The 19,695-nt window shown below is 34.7% G+C and overlaps 1 protein-coding gene across 3 annotated transcripts in view; it reads left to right on the forward strand.

The window, feature by feature from the left end:
* Positions 1–17,623, forward strand: part of phactr2 (phosphatase and actin regulator 2) — a 39,450-nt gene extending 21,827 nt beyond the window's left edge. For 2 of the 3 annotated variants that reach the window (XM_073835041.1, XM_073835040.1), the window contains exons 3-13: positions 127–201; positions 1,457–1,597; positions 3,849–4,073; positions 5,003–5,471; positions 7,399–7,574; positions 9,578–9,734; positions 9,945–10,000; positions 10,692–10,753; positions 13,056–13,193; positions 15,248–15,324; positions 16,047–17,623. In XM_073835041.1, coding sequence (XP_073691142.1) covers positions 127–201; positions 1,457–1,597; positions 3,849–4,073; positions 5,003–5,471; positions 7,399–7,574; positions 9,578–9,734; positions 9,945–10,000; positions 10,692–10,753; positions 13,056–13,193; positions 15,248–15,324; positions 16,047–16,062 — 1,592 coding nt within the window. In that variant the 3' untranslated portion in view covers positions 16,063–17,623. The remainder of the gene's footprint in view (positions 1–126; positions 202–1,456; positions 1,598–3,848; positions 4,074–5,002; positions 5,472–7,398; positions 7,575–9,577; positions 9,735–9,944; positions 10,001–10,691; positions 10,754–13,055; positions 13,194–15,247; positions 15,325–16,046) is intronic. The other variant, XM_073835042.1, reaches the window with a different exon arrangement.
* The last annotated feature ends 2,072 nt before the right edge of the window (positions 17,624–19,695 follow it).

A 19,695-nucleotide genomic window follows, 5' to 3' on the forward strand; every position in this document is an offset into this window, starting at 1 on the left:
TATGTTGGATGGATCATAAAATTTATTACACATATTACAGCTGGCAGCTGGCTGCTCTTTCACTGAACTCTGTGAGCAATAGATATAATGATATCTTGATGTGTTTTGTCTCCTTCATCTTTATAGTTCTGGAGAGGAAAATATCCACCAGGCAAACTCGAGAAGAGCTCATAAGAAAAGGTGTCCTTATTCCAGACCAAGGTGATATTTTATATAAACAGTGAATGTGATACTGAGCATGCATAGATGGCCATTGACCTGTTTATTCTGTAATATTAAAGGAATGTTCTAGTTTCAATAGAATTGTTATTAGATTATTAGTTCAAGTCCAGAATAAACATTTTCTGATAATTTACTAACCTATGTGATCCAAGATGTTCATTTGTTTGTTTTTCTGTCTTCAGTTGCAAAGAAATTAAGGTTTTTGAGGAAAACATTGCAGGATTTTTCTCCATATAGTGGATTTCAATAGTGGCTAATGGGTTGAAGGTCCAAATTGCAGTTTCAATGCAGCTTCAAAGGGCTCTACACAATCCCAGCCGAGGAATAAGGGTCTTATCTAGCAAAACAATCGGTTATTTTCTTAAAACAATAAAAATGTGCATCACAGAGCAAGCATTTGTGGTTAAAAAGTAAAAAGAAAATGACCTATCGTTTCACTAGATAAGAAACTACAATTTGGACCTTCAACCCAATGGTTCCCATTGAATTCCACTATATGGAGAAAAATCTTTGAATGTTTTCCTCAAAAACCTTAATTTCTTTGCAACTGAAGGACAGAAAGACCTGAACATCTTGGATGAGATAGGGGTCAATTATCAGGAAATTTTATTCTGGAAGTAAACTTCTCCCTTGAAGTGGTTTATAGCACACTATCATGACAGTTGCCTGCAGCAACATATAATTCAATGAGGTTAAATGGAGAAATGTTCTGTGGACTTCACGTGTGAATTGGTGCTGGTGGGTTATCAGATGCAGTCTTTAAAATCTAACCACTGTGGTGCCACCACCTACAGTAGAAGACAAATTCATTAAAACCTTTATCAATGTCTATAGCCGCAGTTACCACTGTGTAAACAGCTGATATGCATAGGGTGCTTTAGTAATTAAGATTAATAATTTGTTCTACTACCCAGGAATGTTTTCTATGACATGGCTTTGATTGATGTTATCCAATCATATAATAAAAGCTAAGCACTTCCTGGACGTACTGTTCACATCCAACATTTTGAAATTGACTTACTTTGTGAGAACAACAGAATCACTCACAATCTTCAGGCTCAGAGTAAACTATTTCAGTAATACTCTTATTAGGCCTTTTATTGAGTTCTCAGTCTTACATGAGGAAACCAAAGCTTTTTATAAGAACATATTAATGCAAACAGAATTGTGTTTTTACTGAATAGCAGGCATGTGATTCTAGTCGATGATAACTGAACCGTTTGCCTATCTTTAGATGATCCTTTAAACACAGAGACCTTGAATGGTCATGCAGTGCCCAGTGGAGTTACTGAAAAGGTCAAAGTAGACATTGAAACACCAGAACTGGTCCCAGAAGAAAAAGCAGACTTGGCAGCAGTGGCAGAGGACCCAGAAGGTACTGTTTTTTTGTTTAATCTAGCGAAAAGAGGTAAAACAAAGTGCTGAATCTTCGGCATGAGTTAAACCGCAATACTAATCTATCTTTTGATGTTTTAAGCTCAAGCCACTCATAAGTTAAATTATTCACTCTAACTAGAGGGTCCCTTCATGGGTTTTTTGGCATGATCATGTTGTGGTCATTAAGTTACACAGCCTTGTGTTCACTGCATGGGCAGAGCATATTAAAATATATATTAAAATGGCTGTTGCAGTGTAATTTCTGCACATCACATCACACCATCCATATCATTTCATATATCATTGTGGCTGAACATTAGTAAACTCAACGCTTGTAGTGTGAGAGCAAATGTATCAAAATAAATGGATAAAGACTGATGGCAAAAATATAGTGTGTTGTTTAGAGGAAGTTTGAGCAGCTTTGGAGTAACAGTTTTATCTCGTTCAGTAAAATGAAATGAAGATGTGGTCAAGTTTTTAATAAACTGTAGAAATGACGTTATTTGTAGAACAAGGGCATTTCCTGAAGGTTATTTCCAGAGTGTGTTTGGTTTCTCCATATATGTCTTTAATGAATGTCTCTTGATTGTTTGAACCACTCAGGTGGTGAGATTTGGTTGAAGTTATATTAAAACCATTTGTAATAATAGCAGGAAATGCTTTGTATTGAAACCCTCCGTTTAGATAATGGATATTATGCTGTTTAGACTGACATCATTTTGGGTTTTATTTTTTTTTTCATCTGAGCTGTGGGCAGACGTGGCCACAGTCATGAGATGCGCATAGGAAACCTCAAAACTGTATTTTTATCATTTTTACCTTTTTAATGTTCTACAACAATTCTGTAATTGTTTCCACCTCTTTACCTCCCACCAATGAATATATGTTATTCTTCTAATCTTGGAGAGGCCTTGGGGAATGGATTCACTAAACCATTAAAAAAATTTTTTAAATGCCTTAAAAACCCATTATAAAATGCTTTTATAAAACAGCACCAACAGTTTATAAACAATGTTTAATAAATAGTTTTATAAACCAATTAAATTACTAATAATTGAGTTGAGGTCAAACGTTTACATCCCCTTTAAGAATGGGCAAAATGTTAATTATTTTACCAAAATAAGAGGGATCATACAAAATACATTATTGTTTATTTAGTACTGACCTGAGAAAGATACTTCACATAAAATGTTTATATACAGTAATAAGAGAGTAAACAAAGTTGAATTTATAAAAATGACCCTGTTCAAAACTTTACATCCCTTTGATTAATACTGTGTTTTTACCTGAATCAGCTGTTTTTTTTTTTTTTGCTTAGTGATAGTTGTTCCCTTGTTTGTCCTGAACAATTAAACCTTCAGGTCCCACAAAGTCTGTTTTTTTTTCAGCATTTTTGTGCATTTAAACCCTTTCTAACAATGACTGTATGATTTTGAGATTCATCTTTATACACTGAGGACAACTGAGGGACTCATATGAAACTATTAGGGAAGGTTCAAATGCTCACTGATGCTCCAGAAGGAAAAATCCATGCATTAAGAGAAGTTTCCCAGAAGACAAAATACATTTAATTTTCTGAAAATTATTATTATTATTTTTTTTTTGATCTTCAAAAATTAAAAAACCTTTTCACTCCCTGGCTCCTAATGAGTGTTTTTTCCTTCTGGAGCATAAGTGAGTATTTAAACCTAGTTGCATATGAGTTGTGAAAAAAAATCATACAGTCATTGTTGGAAAGAGTTCAAATAGACAAAAAAGGCAGTTTAACTGTTCAGGACAAACAAGGGATTCATGATCAGCTATAACTAAGAAAGAAACACAGCTGTGGATCATTCAGTTAAGAACACAGTATTAAGAATCAAAAGGATGTGAACTTTTAAATGGCATTTTCATAAATTCAACTATTATTTACTCTTGTGGACTATATGTAAACATCTTTTATGTGAAATATCTTATTCAGGTCAGTACTAAATAAACAATGACATGCATTTTGTATGATCGTCTTATTTTGGTAAAATAATTAGCATTTTGCAGATTCTGAAAGGGGATGTACACTTTTGACCTCAACTGTAGTTTATAAGCTTCTTTTTTTTAGGCCATTTAGTGTCATCACCTACCGTATTATTATAATGTTTGGTCTTATTTGAGTATTTACAATGCCTAGGAACTGCTTTCTTCATGAGCTTACTCATGAGGGTCTTCCTAGTCAATAACAGTTTAGGGTGCTCTGCTCCTCTGTGCTCCTGTAGAGAGGAATGGCAGCAAATGCAGCCCGCAGGCCAGTGAGTCAGCCGCTCCAAAAACCCCTACTAAAAAACATCAGGTCACACCCCAAAAACCCTCCGGTGAGGCAACAAGCACAGGCGTGAAGAAAGGGGGCCAAGCAGGGGCTAAAAAGGTAACCAAGAGCACCAATAAGCAGGTCTCCGCTCCTCCACCCAAACAAACCACCCGAACTGCCACTCGTGGCAATGGTAAGTACACATGTCAGTGATCTGAATAGAGCATCGTGTTTGCATGCGTGGTGAACAAGCTCTGCATGGAGGGGGTCCTCTTTTTGCGTCTCTTTCCCCCTGACTGGTCTCACTGGGAACCAACTTGGTCTTTTGAGGAATAGTTAGAAAAAGTTTGTCGGAATTGTCTTTCTGTCTGTCTTCTGTTTAAGAAAGGGAAATGGGAAGTTTGCTAGCCAGCATTTTTTGTAAAGTTATATGGTTTTACTAGCTTGGGATTGATATCCACTGTGCAAAGTGACATCCTGACTCATTTGTGACCCAGTATGGCTTTCTTGTGTTGTCATTGTGCCTACATTACATTCTCATTGGTTAAACACATTATCTTTTATTGATGTTTGCCTTTGTCTAAATATAATGGTACAATTAATGTGTTGCATTTTGCATGTAACTGGGACTTTGTGCATGTATGCCACACTCATGTAATAGTCTATAAACAGGGGCTTATTATTCCACATTGTGCAATTCCTTTGTCCTTCTACCCATCCATTGTGTGTCTGTGGTGCAGCTCATCATTGGTGGCTTGACAGCTTCCTCTTTTAGCTAAAGCATTTTTTTTAAATGAACATCTGTGCATTTTTTATTGAATACACAAGTGAATTTGATATTATTGTGTTTTATAGTGTTTTGTACTTCCTTGCTCTTGTGAATGTTAAACTAAACTCTTATCTTTGGTCACCAGTGACCTTCACATAGGGAATTTGTTTTTAGTTTGAACCTGCATGTGAACATGCACTATATTATCTTATTATCTTTTAGTTCTGTGATTATCTCTAAGTAATTGGTTTTTATTCTTAGAAAAAACATTTAAATTCCACCGTTGTTGTTGGTGTATCCATAAACTTATCGTTTCAAGATCTAAGTCTTTGATTTCCCTGATTTCTACACAGCTAAGCCTTCGAATCCTAAGAAAACTGCAGGCACATCCAAGAGTTCCTCTCAGGCCTCAGGACAATCTTCTTCAGTGACCTGCTCGAAGACCCCAAAGAACAACAACTTAGAAGTAACAGCAGCGCAACCCAAGTCTGGCAAGAAAACCGAACCTTCCAGGTCACCACGGCCCACTTCCAAAACTCCGTCCGAGACTGCGGAAAGCTCTTCTAAAAAGGACCAAAAGAAAAAAGAAGTGACCTCCAATAATGCGAAGACTGAGGAAACATCTCAGAACGGGAAGGGTGCCAGTCATCTCTCTGAGTCCTCTGCAGAGAAGGACAAAAGGCAACCCTATGTTAACCAAACTACAGAGGAAACGTCCTTCACTGGATCTTCAAATGGACTTTCTTCAGACACTTCAGGGCAACCTGCGAGCACAGAGAGTGAAACGGAGAAAGAAAAGGCTGTGGCAGATCAGACACAGAGGTCAGTTTACACATGTTGTCATTTTTAATGTAAATGTTTAATATCACTTCTGTTGTGCTATTGATATTGATTATATAACACATGCATGTCTGTGTGGCATGTGCTCTTACTGTGTATTTCCCCTAAGGGTAATATGATTGTTGCAGTTGAGTCATACTCTTGTGTCAACCTCCAATCAAATGTTTAATGAGACTGGGTTTAACTTACAGTGTGCACTATCGTTCAAAAGTTTATTGATCAAAAATACAGTAAAAACTAAAGGCTGCCTTTAAAGGTCAACTAACTGTTAGTCGACGAGAAGTGGCTTGGCCGACCAAAATTATATTAGTCGGTTATACAGATAAAAGTAATACATCTTTCGGATCTGTAAAGACTCTACGTTTATTTGTGTGCACTCAGAATAACAACGAAACATTGCGCTTTTGTAAAATAAAGCTCGGTCTCTGTGAACTTGAGCGCTAAACTTCGAAACTTTGTGTATACTTGCCTTACAGACATGAAAAATATATCTAAAGAGAGTGAAATGTCTACTTATAAATGAACCAATTTAAACTGAAAACAAATATTCTCAGATTATGTATATGAAACATACAGGCACATCACTACTGCGGAGATGACGAGTCAGTGTCGCCAACTTCATCTCTTAAGCCAAAAACAAAGAAAGCACTAGTCTATAAATAAATTATTAAAATGTTAATGCAGCCTCCTGAAACAGGCTGCATTAACATTCATAATTATGACACATTCATAATTATTATATCTGCCACTGCGCTGTGACAAGCTTTTTTGTGTGCACTTAAGTGCTTATTAGGCTATGTAGGCAACTAAAGGCTCATCATTATGATTTATATGGTTTATTAATAAACATGCGACTAATAGTCGACTAATGCTTAAAATGAACAGCTACTAGTCGACTCGACGGCAGCCTTAGTAAAAACAATAATATTCTATTCTTAAATATATTAAAATGTATTTTGTTTCAGTGGTGGCAAAGCTGAGTTTTCAGCAGCTTACAGTCTTCAGTGTCATATGATCATTCAGAAATCATTCTAATACGCTTATTATCTGCTCAAGCAACATTTTTTTATCATATTTTAAAACAGTTTGGTGTTTATTACTTCTGTAGAAACTGTGATACTTTAAGGATTCTTTGATGAATAGAAAGTTCAAAATAACAGAGTTCTTATATTTTATAAAAATGTAAAGGTAATTACTCTTGCTTTTGATCAATTTAATGTGTCGTTGCTAAATAAAAAAAATTGATTCATTTTAGAAAAACATTTATACTGACCAGTAGTGTAATTCTGTTACTTTTTTTTTTTTAGTGCTGTTTATTCATAGTTTGCCAAAATGGTTTCGTAATCAGTTTTTCGTGAGACATCAAATAGACCTTGACAGGAAATTTGACTAGTGATAAAGTTGTAGTAATATAGTGAGTTGCCTAGTACATTATCACATGATTACATGTATAATCAACTTTTTAGCTAGACCTATGGCATTACAGTAAAACAGATGACGAATCAGCATGCATGCTGGACAATTTGTCAAATGTGTGCTATTTGCAGTGTATAGTAAAAAAAAAAAAGTGTGATCACTGAAGTGCAGCGATCAACTCTGTTGCTCACCTCACATGTGGAGTGGCCATTTCTTAAAGGCACAGCAGCTAAAAACAAACCATGTATCTCAAAAAGTCAGAATAAGAGGGTAAAAAATGGTCATGGGAAACTAAATTATGACTCTTTTGGTATAAAAACAGCTTTACTGAAATTTTGAAAAGACCTAAAATTAAATGATGTGGATTCCATTTAATGTCTTGAATAAGTTGACTTGTTTCCCTTATTTGATTATGTAAACTGATTATAATGTCTGCTCATCCCAATGAATGATTTAGCTAGACTGAATGAGTATTTTGGTTTGCCTTTTGTAGGACTGTTGGGACTGAAGAGGGAGAGAGACAACAAACCGTCAATGTGGAAAGCCCACACGTGACCATCATTCCTGACTCGATTCGAGAAAACCAGGCCAACGACTCGGATGATTCAGATGGACCTATACTCTACAAGGATGATGAAGAGGAGGATGAGGATGATGAGTATACCTCTAGTATGTGTTTAAGTCTGATTTGCATTTTTGTTTTTGGATACCAACCCCTTTTTTCTCTGTATATTCTTTCACTAATGGGATTTTAAAAAGACATTTTTAAAAATTGTAACTGATAGACCTTAAATATGCAGCTTTTCAGTATATGCATTTAAAGTATTTTAGTACAGGTGTGTCTTAAATGGTCGCCAAATGTTTATGTATAAACGACACAGTGCAGTTGATGCATTTCCAAGAGGTTTCATTCTTGGTATCTGCATTTTACAAGTTTCTTTTGGACCACAGCTTTGCCAGAATTCTTTGAAGCTTCGAGCCTTTAGTTTGTCAAACTGGAAAAACATGCTCTGTGTAGTCAGCATTACTTTCTGACATGCTGGTTACTACGCAGACTTTGCTGCTAGTGCACTATGCACAACACATTCCTGCAAAGACTGATGCCTGTTTCTAATTTTCTGTTCTTTCCACACTGCAATCTGAAGATGCTTCACTGGTGTCAGAATGCAAATATTTGTGTAGTGTTTTTTTTAGGGTTGCACTAGAACTAAAGTACTGTCCAGTGCAGATAAGCCAATAATAATTTATTAATAAATGGCAGATTTTTAAATTATTTACTATTTTGTCTACATTATAATGTACAATATTATTTTTTACATCTAGATTACCTTTGCTATCATCAACGATCAAAATCACAGTAAAGTATCACAATATCAGCCATTATATACAAATATACAGTTGAGGTCAAAATTTTACATATACCTTGCAGAATGTTATTTATTTTACAAAATGCATGTTATTTTTTATTTAGTTCTTACCTGAATAAGATATTTCCCATTAAAGACGTTTACATATAGTCCACAAGAGAAAATAATAGTTGCATTTCTAAAAATGAGCCTGTTCAAAAGTTTACATATGCTTCATTCTTAATAATGTGTTGAATGATCCACAGCTGTTTTTTTGTTTTTGTTTTTTAGTGATTTATTTATTTATTTTTAGTTTTAGTTGTTCATGAGTCCTTTGTTTGTCCTGAACAGTTAAACTGCCCACTGTTCTTTAGAAAAATTCTTTGTTTTTTCTGCATTTTTGTGTATTTGAACCCTTTCTAACAATGACCGTATGATTTTGACATCCATCTTTTCACACTGAGGACAACTGAGAGACTCATATGGAACTATTACAGGAGTTCAACAAAGTTCTATTACAGGTTCAAACACTCACTGATGCTCCAGAAGGAAAAATTATACATTAAGAGCTAGGGGGTGTATACTTTCGACCAGAATGAGGATGTGTCCATTTTTCTTATTTTGCCTAAATATAATTTTTCATTCATTTAGTACTGCCCTTCAGAAGCTACAGAAGAAGAACCTGTTTCTCAGAAGACAAAATAAGTTAAATTTAATCTGATCTTCAAATTCAAAAAGTTTTCACTCCCTGGCTCTAAATGCATTATGTTTCCTTCTGAAGCATCAGTGAGCATTGAACAGTTGAACCTTCTGTAACAGTTGCTGAGTAATAGTCCCTCAGTTGTCCTCAGTGTGAAAAGATGGATCTTAAAAACATATAGTCATTGTTGGAAAGGGTGCAAATAAACAAAAACCAAAGAACTGAATGATTTTTCTGAACGGTGGGCAGTTTAACTGTTCAGGACAAACAAGGTACTCATGAACAACTATCACTAAACACACACAAAAAAACAGCTGTGTATCATTCAGATAACAACACTGTATTAAGAATCAAGCATATGTAAACTTTTGAGTCATTTTTATAAATTAAATATGTAAATGTCTTATGTGAAATACCTTATTCAGGTGATATTAAATAAAAAAAATAGTATGCATTTTGTATGATCTCTCTTATTTCGGTAAAATAATTAACATTTTGCAAATTCTGCAAGGTGTATGTAAACTTTTGACCTCAACTGTATATCTATTTAGACAATGATACATTAAAATAACTCCAATATGGTACGAATATCACACATAGTTTGTTTTTAATTTTTCTGTTTGTAGGCTCACTTGCCAGCAAAATTCGCCGCAAGGACACGCTCGCCATCAAACTTGGTAACAGGCCCAGCAAGAAGGAGCTAGAAGAGAAGAACATTCTCCCACGGACCTCAGAGACGGAGCGACAGGAGCTACGGCAGCAGATCGGCTGTAAACTAGTCAGGTACATTAAAGCATGCTGTTCTGTTCTGCTAATATGCTTTTGACACATTGTCAATTTATAATAATCAATATAATGTCAGTCAAAAGTTTTGACGTACCAGACTCGAAGTACAATTTGGGCCTGTTTTTCACTTTACAAAAAGATTCTAAAGATTCATCAATAGTCTTTGTGGTTCCTCCCAGACTGATTCTTGTTTTCCTCCTCGCATAGACGGCTGAGCCAAAGGCCCACTACAGAAGAGCTTGAACAGCGAAATATTCTAAAACGTATGTCACAATCTCATTTACATAGTCTGAAGACAGTTGCTTTGTTTGGGATGCCCAGGGCTTTAATGTTTGTTCTTGTTTATTGCTGCCTGTGATGTTGCAGAGACATTCATTGAGTCACAGGCGTCACTGTGTGTCTCAGTCCCTGTCGTTCTGCCTTTTCTGTTGCCTTGGTTTTATATGATATAATTGATGAAGGCTAGGAATGTGATGAAGGAGCTCTGCTCTAACAAGCTGTAAGCGATATTTTGACAAACAGGCAGGTGTAAACAATTCATCAAACGGTTGCCTAAAGCTCACTGCTTACCTGAGATATAATTGATCTTCGCAGCAAGTATCCCTTGGAGGGCTTGAATGTCCCAAATCTAGAGTTACAATACAAACAAGTCATTATTGTCTCCTGAAGTAAAAGTAAGGTGCATTATTAAATAAGATATTGAAAATTGGCCCATGGCAAATGTATGTTACACAATTCAGTTTTAAGCTCATCAATGACCATGCTTTGATTCTAAACTACCATTTAATGTTATGTACCGCTGGCTTTTCTGTACTATGATCACTTAACTGACAAGAAAGACTAAAAATCAGAATGGTCAGATAAATGTCAGTTAATTTTGAGTGTGACCTTAGTTGTAGTAAAGTCTTATTTTCAGTTTTGCAACTGACAAAATTTTTTCTTGTATCCCTTCAGAGAAAAACGAGGAAGAAGAACATGAGGCCAAGCAGGAGATCAAAAGAAGGCTATCTCGAAAGGTACGACCATCATTTGTTGAATCTGTAAGAAATATGCACTACCAGTGTATGATAGTGTATGAAAAATGAAAAACAAAAAACATGCTTTGCTAAATCATAATCATTACAGAGTCACAATTATAATATAAATTATCAGATAAAAAGACAGCAAGTCATAATTGTGACAAAAATCTAAATTAAGACAGGAAATCTGAAATATTTTTGACTCCTTATGTCATAATTATGATCAAAGCATGATTTTTTTTCTTATGAGGCAGAAATGGACTTCTATAGAAATTAGACTTGTCAGAAATTGAAACATTACAGGTATACGTTACTGCTGCAAGAAGTTATTTTTTTAATGTTTTATCAATTCAATGGCACAAGAACAAGAGGTATTACATATCCACATTATAATATTAACATTAACTGCCAGAGGAGAAAAAAAAAAGATTTGTTGAATCTGTCAGAAATGTATGAAAAATTAAAAACATCAAAAACATGTTTTGGCAAATCATAATCATTACAAAGTCACAATTATGACAAATTATTAGATAAAAAGAAGATAAGTCATAATTGTGACAAAAATCGCAATTGAGACAGACAGGAAGTCATAATTCTGAAACCAAATTTCCTGTCATAATTGACTAAGTGTCTCATAATTTTGACTTATGTCATAATTATGATTTCTCAAAGCATGAATTTTTTTTCTAATGGGGCAGAAATAGGCTTCCATAGACATATCAGATATTGAAACATTATAGGTACAAATTTAATTTAGTTCTCTAATAAATAACAAATAACTTGTAACCTGTTACTTTTTAATGCTTTATTAATTCAATGCCACAAGAATATGTTATGTATTCACATATCATATTAACAACAGCTGCCAGAGGAATTAAAAAGAAAAGGAAAGAGAAAAAAGAAAGCAGGAAAATGACATAAATTTCCGTGCTTTCAGATTTTTTTTGTTTGTTTTTGGTTTGTTCCAAGAGATTTACATATAATTTAAAGTCAATTATAAAATGTGAAAAATTTGGTTCACGTTGACCCTACTTCTGCTTATGTTTGTTTTTTTCTGTCAAATTGTAATTCTCTGAATAAAAAAAGTACATCAAATATACGTATTTTTATCATTCACTCAAGTTTTCTATTGATAAGAATTCGAAATCTTTCCAAAATAATCTTGAGTAAATACAGTGAAAACAGAAGTTATGAATCACCATGACTCAAAATCATTGTGACATCATCTAGTGGAAAATAGGGGATTGTGGGGCATTGCGCCATCTGCTGGCCTGACAAGGAAGTAAAATATATAAAATATGAGGAGACTAAATAAAGGAAAGGAGGTGAAGTGAGGCCAAGTATGGTGACCCATACTAGGAATTTGTGCTCTGCATTTAACCCATCCAAGTGCACACACACAGTAGTGAACACACACACACCGTGAACACACACCCGGAGCAGTGGGCAGCCATTGCTGCGGCGCCCGGGGAGCAGTTGGGGGAACAGTGCCTTGCTCAAGGGACTCACCTCAGCCGTGGTATTGAGGGTGGAGAGAGTACTGTACATTCACTCCCCCCACCTACAATCCCTGCCGGACCTGAGACTCGAACCTGCAACCTTTTGGGTTACAAGTCCGACTCTCTAACCATTAGGCCACGGCTGCCCCCAAAATAGTAGCTCAATACATCACTTTCACAAGGACTAATTGACATTTTGATAATGTCCTTGTACTCGAATGTATTATTTAATACTTTAAGATGTTCATCTACTATTGTGAAATAATTAAAGAGGTAATTTGGTTGTGTCTGCAACCCACTTGCTGACTCCTAAGTATAATGTACAAGGAGTATAAAAGAGTTTTATATTCCTGACTTGTTATAAGAGTGGTGGCCAGAAGTGGCTGAAAGTCTGACCATTTTAATTATGGCCTTCTAATTTAGTTTGCTGCTAATGTTCTATATTATGGAGAGAATTAGGACAGAGGATGTAATCAGGCGGATAGACCAGATCTATAAAGTGGTTCCATAGTCAGTTAGAGATTTTCTCAAAATTGACCTGTTCTAGTTGAAACTGCAATAATGGACAATGCTTTTCAGACAAATGACTGCAGGCAAAGAAACCATTTCTAAATATTTTCAATAGTAAAGTCAGTCACATCCAACCTACTTCATTTTTAAAGAAGAAATTTAGTTTGATATATGTATTGTTTCACACACATAAGGTATTACTTAGACTAGAAGGAACATGTTTTACTGCTTTTAAAGGTGACTGCACACACATTTAAAAGGTGACTCAAGGAATTGCTCTGTGTCTGTAGCTCAGCGTCCGGCCCACGGTTGCAGAGCTGGTGGCACGGAGAATTTTGCGGTTCAATGAATATGTGGAGGTCACCGACGCAAAAGACTATGATCGCCGTGCTGACAAGCCCTGGACCAGGTTAACCCCTGCAGACAAAGTAAGGAATTCCTCTTTCTTACTGTTGCTCTACATTGTGCATGCTGTGCTGTATGCACATACACCATGCCAGTTGTTAAAGTTAGGGTATTTTTCATTTTAAATAACATAATGGTTCAGAGAATTAAAAGAAATGTAGATAATATCTTTATAGTCACACAAAAAGCCAAAATATCTAAAAATGGATTTTCTAGACAAGGACATTTTTTTTCTTGTTTTCAGAGAAAACTAAACAACAAGAAAATAATCTACCAATGGGATAAGCAAAAAAATCAAACACTTCAAACACTCTTATTTTGCTCACCCCATTGGCTGATTATTTTGCTTGTTTTAAGCAAAAAAAATTTTGCAGTGTAGGTCTTCCGGGCAAAAAGTGTCGATTTTAAAATATATTTAAACTTCTTATTAAAGTTGTGTTTAGGTCACAGTATCTCTCAAACGAGCTAAAAATGAAAGCACAATTTAGCTTAATGCCTTCATCAAGTTTGTTTTTGCTCTGCGTTTCAAAGTAAAGTGCGCACTTCGTTCAGGTGATCAGCTCGTGATCCAGTGTTTTTCGTGCCTCAGAACGGCTCCGTTCACACTGAAATAACGCAGTGAGCTTGTTTTGTTTCAGGTGTAGAAATTAGGAAAGGAAATTTGTAATTTCCCTACTGTAGTGTAAAGCAAAAATAATATACCTATGAAATATTCATTTATTTTACAGTGCAATTGTTTTATAATATATGGCTGTCATAGGAATTACAATAATATCAAATAATTATTATTATTATTATTATTATTATATTCTAATTTGTTTGGGTTCCTAAAACACCAGTGTGAATGTTATTTAGACTGAGACAGTATATCACAAATAAAAAAAAGGGTTGAGTCCCCCTCAAGTCAGTCAATTTACTGACTTTTTTTCTGATTTACGTTCTTGACTAAGAAAACTTGGGTTGGAACTCAGAATTTTGAACTCTCAAAATGCATTAGATAGAAGAATTTAACTTTAAAATCGCAATAAATATTGTATCAGACTTCATATTCAGATATTATCGTATCATGAGATTTTGATTATCATTACATCCCTACAACTAAATTAATACTGTTTTTTTTTTTACTTAATCTAATACATTTCCTAAATAAATATTTTAATTCTATTTTTAAAGATAATGGGAATCTTAAACTAATTCAATTTATCACTTATGTAGATTAAAAGATCTTCTAGATCATTTTATATATTTCAGAGCACAAATGATTTAATGTTCTCTCATAACTGTAGTAGTTCAGTCTAAACAAAAATGAAAAATCTGTAAATATTTACCCTTATATCATTCAAAACCTGTTACCGCCTTTTATTTCTTGAACACAAGACATCTTATGAATTTATAATGTTACCATAGGATAACGTTTTATGGACAAAATCAATGTGCTCCAAAGTGAATAATGAGACCCTTTCATACTATACAACCATTTCTTGATGGTTTATTATTAATAAACAGGTTAATCACATTCATTACCTGTCTATATTGTTATATAACCTTTGGGGCTATCAACTGCATAATTTCAGCTCCTCTCTTGTATAATTTGGAGAAAAGTAAATCTGGATAGTGTAAGTTTTACATTACATTACATTACTTTTGTATGGTCAAAGATGCCACCTACTGGACATGTGACTCTTGCATTAAAATATGGTAATTAACAAAAACTCAATCACTTGTGTTGTCAGTCCTTCATGATAATGAATAGTGCTGTTTTTTAATGAACATAAAACATTATATTAACATGAATAATGATGTGTAATAGACTTCAAAATACACATTTTCAAACAAATGTTCTTTTGAACTTACTGTTTACATTTTAAAATATATTCAAATAGAAAACTGTTTAATTAAATTAAAGTAATATTTCACATTAAAGTAATATTTCACAATATTTCTTTAAGAAACATTCAATTCTAAACTTTTAAATGGCAGTATATTTTTTTCAGTTTGCATTGTTACTGAAAGTATTTAATTTTACAAACTTTCAGTTGTCATTGTCACTAATGACCTTTCCTTTTTCTTGTCACAGGCTGCTATACGTAAAGAACTTAATGAATTTAAAAGCAAAGAAATGGCAGTCCATGAAGAAAGCAAACAGTTTACCAGGTATGTTTGTGTACTAGCAGTCTGATCAAAGGAGGATGAATTTAAAACATCGTGGGAGACGAGTCAAGCACTGAATGGGCTTTACAAAAGCTCTTCAGTCAGTTTAATGTTTTGTTTTTATAATAATTGGACATTAGCCTTTCACTGACCTACAGTTTAGTGCAGTTGCTTTTTCAATATGAGTTTGTTGGCCCACAGGAAGCATTTTAGTGTCCACTTAAAGGGATAGTTCACCCAAAAATGAAAATTCTGTCATTAATTAGGTCTTACGGGTTTGGAACGACAAGAAGGTGAGTAATTAATGACACAATTTTCATTTTTGGGTGAAATATCTCTTTAAGGTCCTGAAATGTGGTGTGAGTTTAAGGTGAGGTAACCCATGAAATACAGCAAAAAGTCACATGATGGTGCCTCTATAGCACTATGATTGGCTCGTGTCTATCGTCACAGTCGTTCTGCAGATCACCCTGAGTGGGTCAAACTGCTGGAAATGCATAGACAAAGTGCAACTAGTTTGCATCTCTTATCCATCTTTCAGTATCTGGCAGGGGTCTTCATTCATCAAGCGCAGTGTTAATAGACTCACAGTTGATAAAAAAAAAGATCCCATCAGCTGCTCTTTTCACTGCCTCGTTTCCTCTAAATATTGCTCAGATCTGTTCTGTGTCCCGTCTGCTGGCATCACGACTAAACTGGCGTCTGCTCTCTCCGTTTTGTGGCAGGTTTCATCGGCCCTGAGGCGGTGCCTGGTTGGTGGGGGTGCTGGACGGCTGCAAACTCGAGGCTCTCTCTTCCTGTCTCTTTGCCATGCTTCCTGCCGGGAGGCTAACAGACTGGCTCCCTGCGGCAGCCGGCTCTTCTCTGGCTCCGGCTGCACTTTGGTTCTCGCTTTCAGCCACTAGAGGGCTACATCGTGGCCAAAGATGGGCCTGGAATGCCATTGCAAACGGAAACAGAGAGAGAGGGACCTTCAAACGAGATAAAGCAATGCAATGGTTCTGACACGTTTTTCATATCTGTACTGTTTTTGCACACACTAAGGACAAGACTTGCACTTCTTTTAATTTAAAGTGTCCCTGATATTCTCTCAAGGTTGAGCACAGCAGTGTAAAACATTGACGCGCGTGCAGTGACTCATCGGTGGCTCGCATTGTTGCTGAGTGCAGCTCTGAGGATTTTCTTTTGTTTTGTATATATTACATATTTCTTGCAGTATTCGTGCAGAGTCCAGTAATATCTATGAATATCCATGCATGTGAAAAAAACATTTTATAAGACTCATGTATCTGGTTCAGTGTATATTACATGGATATTGAGGTCTGTTTGGGCAATGTAATGTCCAGATTTATTACTGCCATTATTACTCTGTATCCAGATTAATATGTCCTCAATATAATAGAATGTAATCAGATTTATGTTGTGCCTTGACAGTGTTGTTTTGTTTTCCCAAAAAACATCTGATTACTTGATATATATGTGGTCATGTTGTAACATATCTGTAACTGCTGTTCAGGAAGTCTGTTATCAAATGTTTATGACATAATTCATATTTATACCTTGTATTTTAGTTTCCCCCAACATTATCACAGTTTTCCTAAAGTTTAAGATAGCATCTCATTGATTTGGCTTTTAGGTTGTACATAAATTTGGTGGGTTTTATTGAGTACAGTGGTATTGACCATATACAATATGTGGCAAGCAATATAATGTAGTGAAACAGTAATTTTAATTGAAAATTAAATTGGAAAGGGCTTCTAGCCCATTATTTTAGTCCATTATAGAATGTGTCTATTGCATTATTGCATATTTTGGTGCTCTATATAATATATGATTGTATATCACAGGCAGAATTAGCTGGATGGTCACTTATGTCCAGCTTTGAGGTTGTTTTTTGTTTTTTTTGTTTTTTTCATGTAGTTAGAAATTGGGGAAACTTAAATTATTTCAAATCAGTTGTACAGTCTCTGTAAGATATATGTGAATACATCCAGTATATTGCAGTATATTGGCTTAATTTATTTCTCTGAGAAACATATGAAGGTGGTGAAAACATTACCTCCTCCACTGTATATTAAGGCATATATTCATATTTAAAGTTTGTCAATATATCCTTTATGTCCTAAAGCAAAAAGCTAAATCTTACAATTGATCTAATATAGGGTCATATTTTCAGTCATTCTAATTAAATTTTGTTTTCAGTGTTTCAGTGATTTTTATAATGTAAACATGTTTGAGAATTATGTGGTTGTTCTTTTAACAAAAAGCATATCTAGAACAAATATACATAATCTTGAAATCATGTACATTTAGTGTGTGTATGTATGCAATAGCTTTTATTTGCATATTTCAAATGTAGTGGAAACATTATACAAAATTCTAAATCAAATTATTAAGCGGTTTTATAGTAACACTTTACAGCAAGGTGTCATTTGTTAACTAACATAAACGAACAATGAACAATACATTTATTACACTATTAATCTTTGTTAATGTTAATAAAAATACAGTTGTTCGTTCACGTTAGTTCACAGTGCATAAAGGGTTACTCCATCCCAGAATGAACATTTTGTCATGAATCACTCACCTCCATGTCGTTCCAAACCCGTAAAAGCTTCGTTCGTCTTCGGAACACAATTTAAGATATTTTGGATGAAAACCTGGAGCTTTGTGGCTGTCCCATTGACTGACAAGTAATTAAAGTGTCAAGGCCCAGAAAAGTATGAGAGACGTTGTCAAAATAGCGCCATTTTGGAGCGTATCCCCTGGACCCAAACAGCGTACGTTTCCCAACAGACTTTCCCAACAAAAATCCCACCCCCTCTCAGAAAATACATAAAGCTGACATTACTGAGCTATATGCCTTTAGAAGTAGCCTATTAAAATGGTACAATGGCATTGCTCAGTTCAACCTGTCGGGAAATCGGGCATTTTGTCCCGCGTCAGCATTTATTCAACAGTTAATAACGCTCAACATTCAAAAGGTAAATATTATTCAGCCAATAAAGTGTAGGTCTATGTATTTCATAGAAAAGTGTTCTATATAAATCACAAAGGTTTAATTAGCATCTTTATTTCAAACGACCCGACCGACCGCTACCCGAATATCATTAAAAATATTTTTGGATGACTCGTAACCGCGGGCACCCGCTCATTTCGGATCAACCCGCGCATCACTGATACCGCACGACGGTGTAATTTACTTCCGGGTAAAGATAGGATCAGTCAAATGAAATACAATAAATGTACAAATAAATATTACATATTAAAAAACGATCGGAAATGCGTCCAATTTTCTAATACTATTATTTGATGACAACAATAAATTTGGAAAACAAAATACAGCAATTTCTGCTTTTTTTTCTTTTAAACAAAAAACCAAGCTGCACCCTTTTTTAAATTTCATCTTTCATTCCAAAATAGAATAATGAATGAACGAAAAAGTACACGGACCGTCTGATGTCTATGAATTTTAAGATTTTGAGAAACCTTGCCTTTTACAAAGAAAAATTGGAAATACATCAAATCTCATAAATTAGACTTAAAATATTGTTAAAAGTGTAGTTATTATTGATTTACCTCTAAAAAAAAAGTAAGAAAATAGCAAAAATCTATATTTACAATGTAGATGTAAGCAAAATCTTAATATGTCAATATAACCCTTCTAATTAAATATATTACTGTGTTTCGGTAGTGACAAATTTGGGAAGAGGACAAATATTACAAAACTTTCTGAAAATAAAATATGAGAATTTACTGCACAATTACTAGAAATGTGTACTACCTTGGATATTATACAATTTGCATACACATAAAATTTGTGAAAAATACATTTCTCAGGATGTTTCAAACTCTGACTTTGAACCATTTCTGTAGAATGGCCCATATATATGAAAATGTAAATGATTTCAGGCTATAAAAACATAAAAATAACTGTAAACGCTAGTATCCTTTGTTTCCTCTTCAGTTATCTCTGTTACATCTAAATGGTCTCATCACTGAAGCCTTCGTTTGTCATTGTGCTTAATGAAGATAATGGACTAAGAATCTAAGCATCATAAGTGCACTTGTTTTACAGAATGTTTGGGCAACGAATAAAAGGACACAAGGACATTTGGCTGGTTTTCTTTTATGCAAAACTGATTAGAGTAAAACAAAGCAAGAGAATTCGTAATGAAATGAGCAGGTGTCATTACTGGCATACAAAGCCATTTTAATGCATCTCTACTGGTTAGATTCCTGCGGTAGGTCAACATCCTGCAGTGGCCAGAGACACTGATATTAAGTCAAAATGGTTGTATTAACATGCCATTATTGTAAATGATCAATCATACGCTTGCTATTATTGTAAATACTGGATGGTGTCCAGGAAAT

This window comes from Garra rufa, chromosome 2 (genome assembly GCF_049309525.1).
Source record: "Garra rufa chromosome 2, GarRuf1.0, whole genome shotgun sequence".
NCBI classification, from domain to species: Eukaryota; Metazoa; Chordata; class Actinopteri; order Cypriniformes; family Cyprinidae; genus Garra; species Garra rufa.